This window comes from Taudactylus pleione, unplaced genomic scaffold, assembly GCF_031769625.1.
Source record: "Taudactylus pleione unplaced genomic scaffold, aTauple2 ptg000146l, whole genome shotgun sequence".
NCBI lineage: Eukaryota > Metazoa > Chordata > Amphibia > Anura > Myobatrachidae > Taudactylus > Taudactylus pleione.
In genome coordinates, this window is record NW_028284548.1 from 6,359,841 (window position 1) to 6,379,544 (window position 19,704).

Genomic DNA, 19,704 nt, shown 5'->3' on the forward strand with positions numbered 1-19,704 from the left:
AAGAAGGAAGCTGCCCAATTTTAAAATACTATCTCTGTGTTTGCATAGAGTGCATGATGTTTTCTCTGCTCTCTCTTGAACAGAATGAGCTCACAAATGTTATTTTTTATTCCTACTTAAAGGCAAACTAGTCACAACTAAATAATTATATAAAAATACAGGGGGGCATATTTACTAACAGCGGCTTTAAAAGCCACCACTTATCAGCAGTTCTAGATTTAAAACGGTTATATTATATGCAAAACACACCTGCCTTTATAAATCCCACAGCCAGAACTGCTGACAAGCAATGGTTACAAAAGCCGTCACTTAGTAAATATACCCTAGGGTTGTTTGAGCTTGCAACTATACATAAAGACTTCTCAAATAGGGCATTCTAGGTAGAGCATGCTCTATTTAGTATTATGCTTTTATCTATATTATTAAGCCTGAAATAATTATGTGCATACTTCTGTCTATTTCCTTCATTTCAGGTTCTTCCAGCTCTTACTCCCACCAATCCACATCACCAACCTCAGAATCAACTACAGCTGTCTCCTCTTCCACCAAAGGTGGTGACAAGCAGACCCACATCCACTGCAACCATAGCTTGGCTTTCATGCAAATACCACACAATAAAAATGTTTTCTCTATAATTATTTAATACATTTACTGTAAATATATATTTTATACATAAGAAGCCTGAAATGCATATTTATTTCTAGCGATTAATTAACTGGTCTGTATGCATTGCTCTAATTTATATTAATTACTGTATTCTGTCATTTTCTATTTGCTGTAGCTAATGAAAGCAGCATCGATTGCAGTAAGTATATCTATGTATCTTTGATCTGTCTGATTGTTGTTATACAAGCTAAGAAACTGTATTTTACTATGAATTTGTATCAGAATGCAAGATAGTAAAAATAAAATATATAATTCCTGTGCCCTAATCTAGTGCCGGGTAACACACTAGACAATTTTTTGACCGATCTGGCTGATTCCGATGCATCAGAACGACAAATCGTTCAAATCATCTCGTGGGTAACCACTACGTTGCTGACGATGCGCGCTCCCCTGTCGGCCCTAAATGCAGGTCCGATGGGGGATGGCGTGAGCGAGGGCCATGCTGCCGAATGCAGCATGGCCCCCGCCATCGCTCCAATGCTGCCCACATTGGCAAGTGTATATGATTGGATCCCATCCCTGCAAATCTCAGGCTGGGTACACATAGTCTAGTGTGTACCCAGCCTTAGATTATGCATATTGTATTTATGTATGCAAAGTGCACAGAATAAAAAGACCTAGGGGTAAATTTACTAAGAATCGAGTTTGCTCGAGATTGCAATCTCGGGTGAGTTTAGGCTTTTTTTTTAACTTGCAAATTTACTAAAGACAAACTCGGGAGAGATTTCTCTATTTATACTGAAAAACTTGAGTGAGATTGCTAACTCGATTAAATATACAACCTCTGCGCACTCCAAAAGAATGATGTGATGGTACCAAATTAAGGATGGAAGTCCTCTGTAGAAACGGAAAATATCCAATGTGATGAGTGATGTTAAAGTTCTCCTTATGTGGATTCTTGTTAGCAATGAAAAAGAAGAAGGAGATAAAAAAATAAAATGGTGTAGTAGATCATGACAAGTTCTTCATATTTACTAATGAAACTTGACTTCTTCCCCTTAAATCCAAAATATATGAAGTGTTCGTACGGTACTCACGTTATAGTGCTATGGTAACCTCTTATCAAGGTATCTTTATTGGGTAATCTAGTCACAAGTGTGTGTTCTATCGTATAGTAGTGCTCACCATCATGCAGTGTGAAAAAATGGAACATGAAGAGATGTGCCTACCCCAACACACACTTCAAAGTTGGTACATATGTACTTAAAGGTTTCTTCCAGATCTGACAGTCCCGTTCCTCTGTGGGGGACCATCAGATCTGGTCAGGGCTGTGTAGATAATTTTTATGTTATATGTTTATTATGCTTAATTTAACATTGATGTTTATAGTCTTTTTGACTGATTTGGGAGGAAGGTAAGAGCCCGGTCCGGATGATGGTCCGCCTATGCCCGTGCTACCTGTCCCTACCTTACCGCCGATCTTCTTTGGAGTTACCTCCGTCGAGGACTTCCCTCTGCTTCTCTGGCGGGGACTTGTTGCGGGCAGTCGGCTGTGCCGCGGCACGGGTTGATGACGTCTAGCGCCCGGCGCCGGATGTTGTACTCGGGTGCTGTTAGGCGCTGTCAGAATTGACTATGCTGCTTCCTCCTTCCTCCTTGCTTCTACGCATTTCAAACCATCTAGGTCCTTTCTCAAGAATGGGAGAGACAACTCCCACAGCTCTTTAAATAGGCAAAACTTTATTGGTAATTGATTTAAAAACTGGATGTTATTACCGGATGTGCCTCAGGTTTTGGCGCCAAGCACATGTTCCTGGGCCAAATAAATAAGTAAAAAAGTTCTTTTGAGAATTTTTAAAAAAATTATTTCAAAATGTTAAAAACATTTATTATGCTTAAAAATATGTGTATTTATTAAACTATGTGTGTTATAAAAAGGATTTGAGTTCTATGTCTATGTTTAGACCATTTGGTTCCAATGTATTTAAAAGAAAGATCCATTTTGTTTCTGATCTTTTCAAGAGATTTACCACATCTTCTCCTCTCCAATGGGGTAGTATCTTCTGTATTCCCAAAAATTTCAACCCCTTGGGGTCTCTGTTATGATGGTTCAGAAAATGGGCTGATAGGCTGTGAGTGATAAGGCCCCTTCTTATGTTGTAAATATGTTCTGATATCCTTACTTTCAGTTTAAGTTTTGTATGTCCTACGTACTGAATCCCACAGGGGCACTGGAGTAAGTAGATGACTCCTTCGCTTTCACATGATATCGTTTCTTTTATCTTGTACTCTTTTTTGGTTATTGAAGATGCAAAATTCTGTGTTGGTTTTGTGCTTGAATTTTGGTTCTTACAACCCATGCATCTGGTACAGAAGTGGAAACCTTTTTTCCCTATATTTCCTGCCATTTCGGATTTTGGTAGGAAACTTTGTGTCAAATGGTGTTTTAAATTTTTCGCTTTTTTTGTATATTATGCGTGATTTCTTTGTTATTATTGTTTTAATGTCCTTATCCAGGGACAGTATATTCCAGTGCTTCTGGAGAATGTTTTCTATTATTGCATGGTTTCCATTAAATTGGGTGATAAAGGAAATTGGTCTGTGGTCTTCTTTGTTCTTTTGTTTATATGTAATTAGTTCTCTTCTTTCTAATTTAGATATTTTTTCTATTTCCTGTTGGAGAAAGCTCTCTTTATATCCTTTTTGTACGAATCTTTCTTTCATCTCTATAGTCTGATGTTGGTAAGAGGAAATCTCGGTACAATTCCATTTTATACATCTGAATTGTCCTCCTGGAATGTTATGAATCCATTTCCTATGATGGTTGCTTTGGATTGGTAGGATGTTATTCCCGTTAACTTCTTTTATGTGATTGCGAGTGTGAATTTGTTTATCTATGTCTTTAATAAAAATATCCAAATAAATGACTAAATCTTTACTTTGTGTAGTTGTAAACTCTGGATTATATTTATTGTTTCCCATATGTAGAATGAATTGTTATAATTCCTCATTCGAACCATTCCAAATAAAAAACAAGTCGTCTATACGCCAACATATCAATTTATCTAAAAAGGGGTTATTTGTCCATATGTTGTTGTCTTCCCAGTACGCTACAAATAGGTTAGTGTCACTGGGTGCGAATGAAGTCCCCATGGCGGTTCCCTTAATTTGTAAAAAGAATTCATCGCTGTACCAAAAATAATTGTGCGTAAGAATAAAATCGATGTTTTCCATTATAAAATTGTTTTGTCTGTTTGGGATATTTGTCTGTGTGGAAAGATAAAATCTTGTTGCCTCACATCCATCTTGGTGATTAATTACCATATATAAGGATTTAATATCGCTTGTGCAGAGTAGATAAGTGTCTTTCCATTCGATTGTTTCTAATCCTTGAAGAATGTTTGTTGTATCTTTTAAATAACTCCTTTGTTTGCATACTAGTTCTTGTAAGTAGGAGTCTACATATTTTGACAGGTTTGCCGTCAGGGACCCTATACCTGACACGTTGGGTCTTCCAGGTGGGTTCTCCAATCTCTTATGGATTTTAGGTAAGTGATAGAAGGTTGGAATACATGGATGTTCTGCATAAATGTATTCGTATTCTTTCTTCGTCAGGAGTCCCATTTTTAAACCTTCCTCAAGATGCTCTTGTAATTGTCTGTTAAATTTGTTGGTAGGATCATTCGCTAGTCTGCTATAAGTTTCTGTATCTGAGAGGATACAGAAACTTATAATCTTCTTTTTTATAATCTTATTTTTTATAATCTTCCACATTCATTATTACGCTTCTTTTTTATAGTCTTCCACATTCATTATTACGATGCCGCCGCCTTTATCTGCGGCTTTGATTATGATAGTTTTGTCATTTTTTAATTCTTTCAAGCTTTGTTTTTCTTTCACTGTTAAATTGAATGGGATTTTTGATTTTTCTGGAAGTTTTGATATTTCCTCTTCAATCAGAGCATCTTGAGGAAGGTTTAAAAATGGGAATCCTGACAAAGAAAGAATACAAATACATTTATGCAGAACATCCACGTATTCCAACCTTCTATCACTTACCTAAAATCCATAAGAGATTGGAGAACCCACCTGGAAGACCCATTGTGTCAGGTATAGGGTCCCTGATGGCAAACCTGTCAAGATATGTAGACTCCTACTTACATGAACTAGTATGCAAACAAAGGAGTTATTTAAAAGATACAACAAACATTCTTCAAGTATTAGAAACAATCGAATGGAAAGACACTTATCTACTCTGCACAAGTGATATTAATCCTTATATATGGTAATTAATCACCAAGATGGATGTGAGGCAACAAGATTTTATCTTTACACACAGACAAACATCCCAAACAGACAAATCAATTTTATAATGGAAAACATCGATTTTATTCTTACGCACAATTATTTTTGGTACAGCGATGAATTCTTTTTACAAATCAAGGGAACCACCATGGGGACTTCATTCGCACCCAGTGACACTAACCTATTTGTAGCGTACTGGGAAGACAACAACATATGGACAAATAACCCCTTTTTAGATAAATTGATATGTTGGCGTAGGTATATAGACGACTTGTTTTTTATTTGGAATGGTTCGAATGAGGAATTACAGCAATTCATTCTACATATGGGAAACAATAAATATAATCTGGAGTTTACAACTACACAAAGTAAAGATTTAGTCATTTATTTGGATTTGGACATTTTTATTAAAGACATAGATAAACAAATTCACACTCGTAATCACATAAAAGAAGTTAATGGGAATAACATCCTACCAATCCAAAGCAACCATCATAGGAAATGGATTCATAACATTCCAGGAGGACAATTCAGATGTATATAAAGGAATTGTACCGAGATTTCCTCTTACCAACATCAGACTACAGAGATGAAAGAAAGATTCATACAAAAAGGATATAAAGAGAGCTTTCTCCAACAGGAAATAGAAAAAATATCTAAATTAGAAAGAAGAGAACTAATTACATATAAACAAAAGAACAAAGAAGACCACGGACCAATTTCCTTTATCACCCAATTTAATGGAAACCATGCAATAATAGAAAACATTCTCCAGAAGCACTGGAATATACTGTCCCTGGATAATGACATTAAAACAATAATAACAAAGAAATCACGCATAATATACAAAAAAGCGAAAAATTTAAAACACCATTTGACACAAAGTTTCCTACCAAAATCCGAAACAGCAGGAAATATAGGGAAAAAAGGTTTCCACTTCTGTACCAGATGCATGGGTTGTAAGAACCAAAATTCAAGCACAAAACCAACACAGAATTTTGCATCTTCAATATCTAAAAAAGAGTACAAGATAAAAGAAACAATATCATGTGAAAGCGAAGGAGTCATCTACTTACTCCAGTGCCCCTGTGTGATTCAGTACGTAGGACAAACAAAACTTAAACTGAAAGTAAGGATATCAGAACATATCTACAACATAAGAAGGGGCCTTATCACTCACAGCCTATCAGGCCATTTTCTGAACCATCATAACAGAGACCCCAAGAGGTTGAAATTTTTGGTAATACAGAAGATACTACCCCATTGGAGAGGAGAAGATGTGGTAAATCTCTTGAAGAGAACAGAAACAAAATGGATCTTTCTTTTAAATACATTGGAACCAAATGGTCTAAACATAGACATAGAACTCAAATCCTTTTTATAACATGCATAGTTTAATAAATACACATATTTTTAAGCATAATAAATGTTTTTAACATTTTGAAATAATTTTTTTAAAAATTCTCAAAAGAACTTTTTTACTTATTTATTTGGCCCAGGAACATGTGCTTGGCGCCAAAACCTGAGGCACATCCGGTAATAACATCCAGTTTTTAAATCAATTACCAATAAAGTTTTGCCTAATTAAAGAGCTGTGGGAGTTGTCTCTCCCATTCTTGAGAAAGGACCTAGATGGTCTGAAACGCGTAGAAGCAAGGAGGAAGGAGGAAGAAGTATAGTCAATTCTGACAGCGCCTAACAGCACCCGAGTACAACATCCGGCGCCGGGCGCTAGACGTCATCAACCCATGGCACGGCACAGCCGACTGCCCGCAACAAGTCCCCGCCAGAGAAGCAGAGGGAAGTCCCCGACAGAGGTAACTCCAAAGAAGATCGGCGGTAAGGTAGGGACAGGTAGCACGGGTATTGGTGGACCATCATCCGGACCGGGCTCTGACCTTCCTCCCAAATCAGTCAAAAAGACTATAAACATCAATGTTAATTTTTATGTTATATGTTTATTATGCTTAATTTATCTACACAGCGTTCATTCCCATTCTTATAAACCATTAACAATATTGAGCTGCTTTACACTACAAGCGCATTCCACTCATCCATTATCTAAGATCTGGTTAGGTCTTTGGCTTAGGTTTAGATTTATGCTTAGGTTTAGAATACGTCGACATATTGGTCGTCAACCTATTGTTTACATTCTCACTGTCAACATTCAGAACCTGATAACATTCTGGTGTCCACATTCTGAATGTCGACTAGTCATACCACACCCTACACAATGTTGTTTTTTCTTTGTTGACATACATCATTTCAGTGGCCTGAAGATATCCACTTTTTCAAAAGAACCCTACCATTTTGGTTTTTACCTTAAGAAACATTATAGTAACAATGGGGTCTATGTACTAAGCCTTGGAGAGAGACAAAGTAGATGGAGATAAAGTACCAACCAATCAGCTCCTAACTATTTTTTTTCAGTCTATAAAGTGTCAATTAGGAGTTGATTGGTTGGTACTTTATTCCCATCCACTTTATATCTCTCCAAGGCTTAGGTGTCTATTTCAGAGGAGTAACTAGGGTATTTGGTTCCCAGGGAAAATTGAAAAACACCCCCCCTCCCCCCCCCCCCAAAAAAAGAAAAGATCTATAAAAGCATGATAGAAATCTTATATACATACATCAACTGGTTCATTTCTCTAAAACTGCGTACAGAATGAAATAATTTTTTTTTTATTAATATGAACCTTTAATTGTTGCCTGTGGCTTTTTATTTTACTAATAAAGCAAGACCTGTGTATTTTTTTAATAAATAAGCAATGCCTGGGCTTTTTCATTTTTTATATCTTAAGCAAGGCCAGGAGCATTTTTTAAAAACTATTTAAGCCAGGGGAGGCCCCACTGTGGCTTTTTATAAATTAAATACATGTATGCCTTACCGCTAGGCCAGGCCCATGGAAAATGGACAGATATCTAAGAATGTTACAAGTGTAGACCCACCATCTTCCATAACTGAGTCAGAAAGACAGACAGAGACAAATTAAGAACTCATGGGACCCCCCTCCTCCGTTATATGCAGATTACAATTTACTATATATACATATATATGGTAAAGTTTACTTAGTTTTCAAGGTTATGTAGTGTTCAATACCTGCCCCCTTTTCATCACTCTTGGGGGCGTGACCCAGCACTTATTGACATGCCAGGCTGCCCCCAAGCTCTCCTCTCTCGGTGAATAGATGCCGTTTGCATGAGCACGGCATCTATTCACCGGCGGTGATCACTGCACTGCTATTTTTCACCTGTCATGTTGTTTTTGCAGGACCCCGCCAAAAGGGCAACACTAGGTTATATATGTTAGGCTATGGAACCCATGATTCACATAACATACACTGAAAAAGCCATATTCAAATAAAATACATAGAAAAAGATAGATGCACATTGAAGCACCCCCTTTTCCCCATCCACATCCCACACAGCGCCCCCTTCACTTATCTACATCCCACCCACTGATCCCCTGCCCCCATCCACATCCCACACACTGCTCCCCTCCCCTATCCACATCCCACACACTGCTACCCTTCCCCTATCCACATCCCACACACTGCTCCCCTTCCCCCATCCACATCCCACACACTGCTCCCCTTCCCTTATCCACATCCCACACACTGCTCCCCTTCCCCTATCCCCATCCCACACACTGCTCCCCTTCCCCTATCCACATCCCTCACACTGCTCCCCTTCCCCTATCCACATCCCACACACTGCTCCCCTTCCCCTAACCACATCCAACACCGCGCTCCCCTTCCTAATCCCCATCCCAAATAGTGCACCCCTTCCTTTATCCACATCGCACACAGTATTCCCCTTCCCCTATCCACATCCCACACACTGCTCCCCTTCCCCTATCCACATCCCACACACTGCTCCCCTTCCCCTATCCACATCCTACAATGTGCTCCCCTTCCCCCGTGTGGTGCTGCCTTCATAACTCCACAGCTCAAAGTAACCCCACCGGCGGCCGCGGCCCCCCTCACTATGGGGTGCACTTACCTTACTATATAGTCACCAGCTGCTGCTTACTAAGCCTTTGATGGAAATAAAGTGAATGGAGATAAAGGGACAAATGTAATAGGGTGTCTGTTTTGGGAAAACTCGCACTTTTAAAAAGTGCGAGTTTGTCCTGCAATTCGCAAATGTAATAGCCTGTGAACTGTTCAGCTCAAGGCTACTACACTATGCAATTTTAGGCAAGTTTTGGACAATGTAAACTGACACCTTTTAATGCGACTAGTATTAAAAGGTGCGAGTTATACAGAAGCCATCACAGATCAGTGAGATCCGTGATGGCTTCTGCGTGTGTTTTTTAATAAAAAGACATGCAGCCCCCCCCCCAAATGCATAACCAGCCCTTTACAAAGCCTGTCCTGGTTCTAAAAATACAGGGACCAAAATGCGTAGGGATCCCTGTATATTAAGAACCAGCAAAGGGCTTTGCTAAGCTGGTCCTGGATCTGGAGAAACAAGGAACAAAACGAGTAGAGGTCCCCTGTAATCTCCATAACCAGCACCGGACTCTTTCTAGCGGGGTAGGGGGTTAATGCCACAGCCAGGGAAAACCTGTCACCAGTTTCCCCGACCATGGCATTACCCATTACTGCTAGTCAGCTCAGGTCTGGGATCCCTAGGGAGTTGGGGACACCCCCCAATAAAAGGGTCCCCTTCTCCAGGGCACCCCAGGCCTCGGCTGGTAGCCTGGGGCTATCCCCGGCACCCATTGGTGCCGGGTTGATAATATCAAAGTGTAGTGTAAAATAGAGTTGTAAATATTGTCTTTAGCTGTGGAAGTACACATCCCAGCAAGCCTCCCCCACATGCTGGTACTTGGAGAACCACAGGTACCAGCATGCGGGGCATTACGGGCCCGCTGGTACAGGTAGTTCCACAGCCAAAGAAATTCGTACAAAAACACAACACACACCATTTCTGTAAAAGTTTAATATAACATACATTCACATTAACACTCACATCTCATATACTCACCTAGTATCCCTGATGCCATCATGTCCCCTTGTCAAGTAGAATTCCATAGGGGTACCTATAATAAAAAATCCATACTTACCTCTCCTATGCGTACTTCAGGTCCACTTCATTCCATGTAGGCATCCATGGGGTTAAAAAAACAAACTGAAAATTCATGAAACCATGCCAGACAGTAGGAAAGGTATGTGTTTACACATACCTTTCCTCCGCGCAAATGACTGGGGCCCACGTGTGCCCAGTCATTGTAGGAGCCGCCAGCCAATCAGCGGGCATCTCTGTTGGAGCTGCTTGCTAATTGGCTGTGTGAAGTCAGCCTGTCTCCTCCATAGACTTCAATGGTGTGAAATCCCCATTGAAGTCTATGGTGGGACTGCTAAATTGTATCATTGTGTTACTTGAGGTGAACCTTGTGGTTACATCATTGGATACAGTGTTACGGTTCCTACCATAGACTTCAATGGAGATTTCTCACCATTGAAGTCTATGGACAGGCTGGCTACACACAGCTAATCAGCGAGCAGCTCCAACGGAGACGCCCGATGATAGGCTGGCGGCTCCTACATAGGTACCCCTATGGAATTCTACTGGACAAGGGGACATGTTGGCATTAGGGATAATAGGTGAGTATGTGTGATAGTGAGTGTGAGTGTGCATGTATGTTATATTAAACTTTACTGAAATGGTGTGTGTGGTGTGTTTTTTTACGTATATTTCATTACTGTGGAACTAAAGGTACCAGCGGGCCCGTAATGCCCCGCATGCTGGTACTTGTGGTTCTCCAAGTACCAGTATGCGGGGGAGTCTTGCTGGGACGTGCAGCACCACAGCTAAAGACAATATTTACAACTCTATTTTACACTACACTTTGCCATTATCAACCCGGCACCAACTGCCCACCAGTACCGGGGATAGCCCCGGGCTATCAGCTGAAGCCTGGAGTGCCCTGGATTGGGGGACTCCTTTATTGTGTGGTTCCCCAACTTCCGAGGGATCTTTGGTCTGGGCCGATTAGTGGTAAGGGGTAATGCTTTGGCCAGGGAAACAAGTGAAAGGTTTTCCCTAGTTGTGGCATTACTACCCCGCTAGAAAGAGTCCGATGCTGGCTATGGAGATTACAGAGGACCCCCTACTCATTTTGTTACCACAAACCAGGGCTTGCTCAGCAAAGCCCTGTACTTGTCCTTAATATACATTGGACCCGTACACATTTTTTCCCCTGTAGTTTTCGAACCAGGACAAGCTTTAGAAAGCCAAGGGCTGGTTTTGCTTTTGGGGAGGGGCTGTACGTCATTTAAAAAAAAAAAAACGACTATAATATGTACACACAGAAACATGCACGTATCTCATGGAAATGTGCATGTTTCTGTGTTACTGTGACCTGCTCAGGATATACTCGCTATCCTGAAGCTGCTCTATTATTTGGGGGCTTTTTTTATCTTTTTTTTGCGAGTCTGAAACTCGCACCCCAATACATTGGGCAAGTTGATTGTATTACATGGGAAAACATCTGGATGCGATTTTGATAATGGCGATCTTCTATAAATCAGAAAAAATGTTTACATGAACTGACTCCCTATTACATTGGAGAGTTGTAAAAAAGTGCAAGCACAAAACTCGCAATTTACCAAAACAGACAACCTATTACATTTGGCCCAAAGTACCAACCAACCAGCTCCTAACTATAATTTTTCAAACACAGCCTGAGACATGGTAGTTAGGAGCTTATTGGCTGGTACTTTATCTCCATTCACTTTATATCTATCCAAGGCTTAGTAAATAGATCTCTTATTAGTACATAGACTCCAATGTGTCTAAATATTCGCAAGGAGAATCTCTGTTTTACATGTGTCTACCACTGCTCAATGGGATGTAGTTATGAGACCAGTGGACGCATGGCTGTCGGTCGACACTACAATCCCAGCAGGGGATATAACATAGGTGTAGAAATACCGACGCCTATGTTAATCCCGATGCCGGGACCCTGTCAGGATGCCGGACCGATCATCCAGCACCAGAGGTAAGTAGCGATGTAGCCGGGGATGGGGGGTTAGGTTTAAGGACCACCCGGGGAGACAAGGTTAGACACCCCCCCTGGGGAGGGTTAGGGTTAGGCTTGGGGAAGGGGGGTTAGGTTTAGGCACTATGGGGGAGGTTAGGGTTAGGGACCCCCCCGGGAGGGTTAGGTTTAGGGTGCGGGGAGAGGGGGTTAGGTTTAGGCACTAACGGGGGGAGGTTAGGGTTAGGCACTAGGAATGATGGTTAGGGTTAGGCACCCCTAAAGGAGGGTTAGGGTTAGGGAGAGGGGAAGGTTAGATTACTTACCTCCGTTGTCGGGATTTCCTCCACGTCGGGTTAGCGCTGCCGGCATTTCAATCCCATTCCCTGCTCGGTATCTACTTTGTTTTCTGTCTATATACGTTTTCTGCAAAATTTGTGGTTTAGCCAGAGATTGAGGTTTGAGCTGCCAGTTAGGAACACTCTCATTGAGTGTTTTTTTTTGCTCTATAGAAATGTATCATGGCGAACCAGCCAGTAAAGTACTCTGAAGTCTGCTCCCCTTGTAAAATATGAATAAGGTTTCATCATATGGCAGGGGTCTTCAACCTTTAAGGCAGTGTGGGCCACATAAAAAAAATCAACAAAGCCAGGGGCCTCTAAGCTATACTGCTGTATTTAAACTCTGCCTCCTCCTCACACAATTGTGACCCATAATTGCCCCCTCCTACAATTTTAATTATGTCCCATAACTGCCCTCTTATGCAGTGCCCTCCATAGTGCCCCTTATACAGTGCCTCCAGTAGTGGTCTCCCCTATGCAGTGGCCCCAGTAGTGATCCCCATTATACAGTGCCCCCAGTAGTAGTAGTCCCCTGCTGTACCCCTAGTAGTAGTCCCCCCTATGCAGTACCCCCAGTAGTGCCCCTTATATAATGCCCCCAGTAGTAGTCCCCCCTATGCACTGCCCCCATTAGCGGTCCCCCTTATTCAGGACCCCAGTAGTGCCCCTTATACAGTGCCCCCAGTTGTGGTCCCCCTTATGCAGGCCCCCAGTAGTGATGCCCCCTATGCAATGCCCCTTATACAGTGCCCCTTGTAGTGGCCCCTCTTATGCAGGCCCCCAGTAGTGCACATTTTACAGTGCCCCCAGTAGTGGTCCCCTTTCAAGCAGGCCCCCAGTAGTGATGCCCCCTATTCAATGCCCCTTATACAGTGCCCCCTGTAGTGGTCCTCCCTATTCAGTGCCCCCCGTAGTGGTCCCCCCATATATAGTGCCCCTTATACAATGCCCCCTGTAGTGGTCCTCCCTATACAGTGCCCTCAGTAGTGGTCCCCCCTATGCAGTGCCCCTTATATAGTGCTCCCAGTTGCGCCCCCCCTATGCAGTGCCCTCAGTAATGGTACCCCCTATGCAGTGCCCCCAGTAGTGCCCTTTATATAGTGCCCTCGGTAGTGGTCCCCCCCTATACAGTGCCCCCAGTAGAGGTCCCCCGATGCAGTGCCCCCAGTAGTAGAACCCCCCAGTAGTGCCCCCAGTAGTGGTCCCCCCTGATGCAGTACCCCAGTAGTAGTCCCCCCAATGCAGTACCCCCAGTAGTGGTCCCCCCAGCAGTGCCCCATGTAGTAGTCCCCCCCAATGCAGTGCCCCCAGCAGTAGTCTGTTCCCCCAGCAGTGCAGACAAATACACACTTGAAGAAAAAAAAAACACTTATCTGAATCCCTGCTCCCACTCCTGCCGTCGTCCATTCCTCCGTCCTCCCGGGCTGGCCCGATCTGAATTATGGGAGAGACGTCATGAAGATGGATCTCATGAGTAATCTCTAGCCCGGCTCCTGCAGTGGGCGCAGCAGCCAATGAGAGTCTGTCTGATTCTCATTGTCTGGCTGTCAAAACAAACACACTGCTGTCGGCGCCGGTGGCAGTGTGATTGCTTCTCTCTGTAGTGCAGACTGCACTTACTGCGGTCTGCACTACAGTAACCATCGGCAGGCTATGGGTTGAAGACCCATGGCATTTGGAATATATGTATGGTACTGTATATTCTTCAAAGAGCAACAGGTTACCAGTGGCTTCCATTCTCTTCTTTAGAATTGTCGAGGGGCAGCTCTTTCCCAAACTATGCATACATACACAAATGTTTGTATAAATCATTTGGACATTTAAGCTAATATTGTTAGCAAGGTACAATGATCAGTTTTCAATACTACAATAGTTTCGATCAGGTAATGACTTTTGTTTTAATATTTTTTATCTTATTCCTTTACAGGTCGCATAGAGATTCAAAAACCATCATATAATAGCGCCTCTGAAGAATTAAAGCTGAAAAACATTCCTGATGAAGTCAATGAAGACAGTCTTAATTGTTCTAGTCTACCACCTCCCACCTCAGAATACAAATTTACACTAAAACAATATAACTTCAGCGTTCCCCTGTGTACAGAAAAGTCATTCATATGTCATTATGGAGGTTGCTTTAATCATTTCAGTGTTAAATTGGATGTGCCACCTAGTAAGTTTGTATGTCGTTACTTAATGTTTTGCTTTTAACAGTATGTTACTGTGATGTTATGTTTACCTTAAGACAATGGTTATGTTTGCAATACTAGGGAAGGGAAAAGGGGATACTCTGAGCACTGGTGCTAAATGAATTAAGATCAAGGTAGAATTACAAGGTAGTAGTATCAGGGATATATTATCCTTATGGAGGTGCACCCATAACAGTAACTTTTTGTGTTATTGGTACCTTGGCTTATTGAATCTATCTATATAGATCTTGACCACTCCCTGATGTGCTGTTTGATATGATAAAAGTGTTAGCTTTTTTAATATAACGTTGTACAATTATTGTATGTATATTATTGTATATTTATAATTTAAGTTTTTCGTTTCCTATGATTCTTTTATGACATAACATTAAAAGTTACGATTTACTATACAAGGTAGATTCTTGTGCCCCAAAAAACAGAGTACTCTCTTTCCCTTTTCTGGACAATGGTTATGTGTAAAGGTATTTTTATTTCAGTTTCTCCTCGATTCCATGTTGGAGTGACCGGATTAACTGAGTGACATTCAGTACCAATTCTTCATCCTGCACCATCATAGGGGCGTCACATGCGATTCGCACCTCATATCCTTTCCACTTAACACTCTTGTGACAATCTGCACACTGCAACTTATTGTAGGAGGAGAGTGATCCAGGGCCTGCACTACTATTAGGGAAAACACTTGGCATCCATTGCACCAATGGTTAGGGGTGTCTAAAATACTGAATGAGTGACATAATATCAATCACAAAGTCTTTTTAATGTCTTCATGATGGCCCCACATAGAGAAGATGCAGTTGGCAGCTTTACCTGTAAAGCTCCAAACTAAAGAAGAAAAAGGAACAAGTTTGTAATTGGGTGCATGCAATCCCCCTGCTATATATATGTGATTGCATACAATATTTGATATTATCAGCAATAATTTGCTGTCTTATTTTAATTATAATACTACGGTTTTAAAGCATACTACCTGTTTTAAAGCATACCCAATAAAGAATTTTGCACCCAAATATAACCTGGTTCCTTTTTCTATTTTCATTTGATGTATACATATTTGAATCAGTGGGTTGCACCTACAAAATATATATATAGGTGTTAAAATATACCGTATATGTTAATAATTCGCTGCTAAGCTGAAAGGCAGGTGTGTTGGTGGGTGTGCAGTCTCTGTCACTGCTGTGCTGGGTTGCCGTGAGTATAGGGAGGCGGCTGCCACTGTGCACAGGAGCAGTCTCCTGTGCCTGCTGCTGATAGGAGGGGAGAGAGCAATGACACTGATCGTGCCCCCACCCTGGATCTGCCCCTGGCTGCAGGGCACAACGGTGCCCCCCTGTGGAGAGTGTGGTGTCTGTTTTTTTATTTTTGTAAGGAGGCCTCTTACATTAGACCACACTCCTTGCCAGTTCCTGGGCCTGGCCAGGAAGGGAATGAGGCATCCTCTGGGTCACCACTTGTGTTCCGCTGGGCTTTGGTTGACACAATCTCCAGCTCTCCACTCTTCAACCAGCATACTGGTGGCCTAGTGACAGGATTAGTAGAGTATCAGCAAGAGATTATGTATTTTCTTGCCTGTAATCACACCACTTTTACACTGATTAAGAGAAGGAGAGCTACTGACTGTGTCACTCTCTCCATCTGCAATCAGCTGTAGATTGCAGCCGATGAGTGGGAGACTTACAGTATGATAGAGCTTAATTGGTGGAGAAGTCTACTTTTCTCCATCTCTGCATGACATTTACTGCAATGAATTGTCTGTGTACACTGACAGCACATTTTATCGAGTGTGTCTCCTCCCGTTCTCTTGTGAAATTCTGATTGCATTTAAAAACATAACTAAAATGGGCCTATAAAAATGTACTACAAATATTATTATAGCACACAGAGCATAAGGTACTGTGATTGGGAAAAAAATGTTGATTTAAAATAATTGGAGGTATAAATGTCACACTGAAAATAAAAGGTTATGTTTTTTTGGGGGAAAAAACCCACAATGGGCGGTATGTTATAGTATGTTACAAGTATAGTGCTATACTTACACTTTTTTAGAACTCACCTAATGTAATAGGGTGCGAGAACAGGATGCAGTCAGGAAGCCGACGGTCGAAATGCTGACCGCCGCTTCCCGACCGTCTAATCCCGGGAGGGGTCTAATGCGTCAGGATTTCGATGCCTGTTATTTTACCTACGCCGGGAGCCCTAATGCCCAGAATACCGATCAAAGGTAAGCCGGGCGGCAGACGGCTTAGGGGCTCCCGAGGGGGACTTAGGGTTAGGCACCCCTCCGGGAGGGTTATGTTTAGGCTAGGGGAAGGGGGGTTAGGGTTAGGCACCCCCGGAGGGAGGTTAGGGTTAGGCACCCCCCCGGGAAGGTTAGGTTTAAGACAGGGGAAGGGGGCGTCAGGGTTAGGCACCCCCTCGGGAGACTGAGGTTTAGGCTACAGGGAAGTGGAGGTTAGGTTTAGGCACCTACAGGGGGGGCTAGGGTTAGGCACTCGGGGGCGAGGTTAGGGTTAGGCACCTCTAAGGGAGGGTTAGGGTTAGAGGGGGGTTAGGTTAGTGAATACAGAAAATACTTACCTGTCGGGATCTTCACTGCCGGTCATCCAGCGTCGGGATTTGAGCCGTGCCCGGCGGTATTTCATACCGATCCCGCAAGAACATGCAAACTTGGATGTTTCTTGCGTTCCCGCAACTCGCAATGGCCAAACTTACATCCAGATGTTTTCCCATGGAAAACATACAACTCGACAATGTAATAGAGTGCGAGTTTTTAACTCGTACAAAGGGGGTGATTCAGCAAGGATCTCAATTGCATACTGCTCAGTGTGAGGACCGCCAGCCAAAATATTTCACTCAACTGCATTTGAAGCCACTCAGTGCTCCCACTGGTATACATATGGTAAATTTAGGAGAGACACTACACGAAAGTGGCCTTGTGTCATTGTACAGTGTATATACTTTTTCAGATGCAATTTATACACAGTATGTAAGAAATGTTAAATTTTATTCTCTGTGATTGTATAGACATAACCTAAACTGTGTGTGCATTATCCTATCTGTTTGTGTACTTATTTAAAACTGCTTTTTCCAGAAAAAGGAAGTTACAAGCTCAACAAGACAGCATATAACACCTCTGTTACTTTTGTATGGACACCTATCAATGACAATAAATGCAGTGTGGATATGAATACTATCTGCACTAGTGTTGGTAAGTTGTATTTACCATAGTAGTAGAAAAGCTAAAATAAAAATGACCTTTTTAAAGTTAAACCTGTTGTAACTGATTGAGACACAAATCTGCATAGTTTTCTCTGTGTTTATATTATGACACAAAATCTTTTCTGCATTTGTGACATAAATGTACATGACCATATGTTTATATGTGTAAAGATGGTGGCCTTTTTTCAAAAGCAAAGTATACAGCTGGATGATGTATAGATCAGTCCCATTATGTCACCTGGATAAAGCATACAAACACAATACTGTATAATGGCTCATAAATAAATAAGAAAAATATATTTGTTGGGCAAACTTGTAGGTGTGCTGTTCATTTGCAAATATCCACATAGATTTTTATGAGTGAAAAAGTGAGGCTGAACATTTTCACCTACTTTTGGAGAAATTAAGTTTTGGGGCCATTCATCATAAAGTTAACACAGGAGATAACACAAATATCTCCTGCTTACTTCTCTCTCCTGATGTGGTCCACTGTCCCTATACACTGGTACGTGTTACTAAATTCATCAAGCTCCAAAAATACAATATTTTCTGAGCTTGACTGCGGGAGCATTCACCATCTTCAGATTGCGTTTGCTCCCGCACGCCCCCTCCTTCCCTTTCAGATCCCTCTGCCCTTGTCCGTCTCCTTCCACCGGACCCCAATAATTAACATAATAAATAGACCTCTTAGCCTCTTATTTTAAACTCCAGCCCCAGTGCAACCAACCAGTAGATATGCAAATGCGATTATACTGACACCTACCTGTATGTTTGCTTGCTTTTAATTATATACCAGTCAAAATTGCACATATATCTGTCCATACATTACTGTATAGCAACTATAGATGCACATATGATTATATATCAGCTTATATTATTATTATTTGCCAGTCATAACTCATTCCAACATAATGTTATACTAGTAAAATGTGCCCACTGACAATGTATCAGCCAGCAGATGTACTTACTTGATTAAATACCAGCAAGTGGCACTCACATGATAAAATTCCAGCCAGGGGCATATTAACATCTGAGGGGGCACATGTACAGCGGACCCCCTCCTCTGAGCAGTGGGTCCACCAGATCCACATCTTACCTTGCTCCAGCAAATGAAACAGGTCCCTCCTCCTCTGCAGGACCATCTACTCAGTGTTATTAAATGGAACAAGCACACAAGAGAGCAAAGGCTTTGGCACAGTGCCATAGTCTTTATTTTTACTGCGCAACACCATCTTCCCGAAGATGTCACTGGGAAGATGGCGCCTCGGAGGAGGAAGGACCTGCTTGCTGGAGCAAGGTAAGTATACTTTGGGTACAGGGTGTATGGTGCAGGGCCGCCCTGGACCCAGGGGTCCGCATGCACTGCATAACCTGCACCCATTATAAATACGCCTATGATTCCAGCTATGGTTGTCGATATGTTTATATACCAATCAGATGAGTGCTCAGATAGACCACATTGTCTCCTTTACAGTTCACCTGCCACCTGTGTACCCCCTCCCTAATCACTCAGGCAGGACTCTCTTCCCACTTGCAATATCCTTACCACTGTTGTGCCTTGCCTTTTGTCACCTTCACCCCTTCAGCAACCCTGACACTGTCAGCTGTCCAGTGGTGTAACTAGGGGGGGTGGGTCGAGCAGGACACGTACACTGGGCACTTTCTGACTTGGCAGCCGTCCAGGTAAGTGCGGTCCGTGGCATTACACAGTAAAACAAACACACCGCCACTGGCACCAGGAGGTAGTGTATTCACTGAAAGTAAGTGTACTACCTGGCAGCGGTGTGTTTGTTTTAGCAGCCAATAAGAGTCAGACAAATTCTTATTGGTTGCTGCACCCAGGCCCGGCAGTGGGCTGGAGCTCATTCATGAGCTCCAGCTTCCGGCTCCCACAATGGGTGAAGGGAGAGATGTCACAACTTCATGATGTCTCTCCCATAGTGCCAAGTGGGTGGGGTGGATGGAGCGGCGGGGCGCAGGAGCGGGTAAGTATAGTTTTGTGTTCTGTTTGTCTGTGTGTTTTATGTGTAAAGGGCACTAC

The 19,704-nt window shown here is 42.2% G+C and overlaps 1 protein-coding gene across 1 annotated transcript in view; it reads left to right on the forward strand.

The window, feature by feature from the left end:
- PTPRC (protein tyrosine phosphatase receptor type C) overlaps positions 1-19,704 on the forward strand; it is a 244,437-nt gene that overhangs the window by 120,501 nt on the left and 104,232 nt on the right. Inside the window, exons 8-11 of the mRNA XM_088474077.1 lie at positions 474-554; positions 782-805; positions 14,168-14,410; positions 17,536-17,652. Coding sequence (XP_088330203.1) covers positions 474-554; positions 782-805; positions 14,168-14,410; positions 17,536-17,652 — 465 coding nt within the window. The remainder of the gene's footprint in view (positions 1-473; positions 555-781; positions 806-14,167; positions 14,411-17,535; positions 17,653-19,704) is intronic.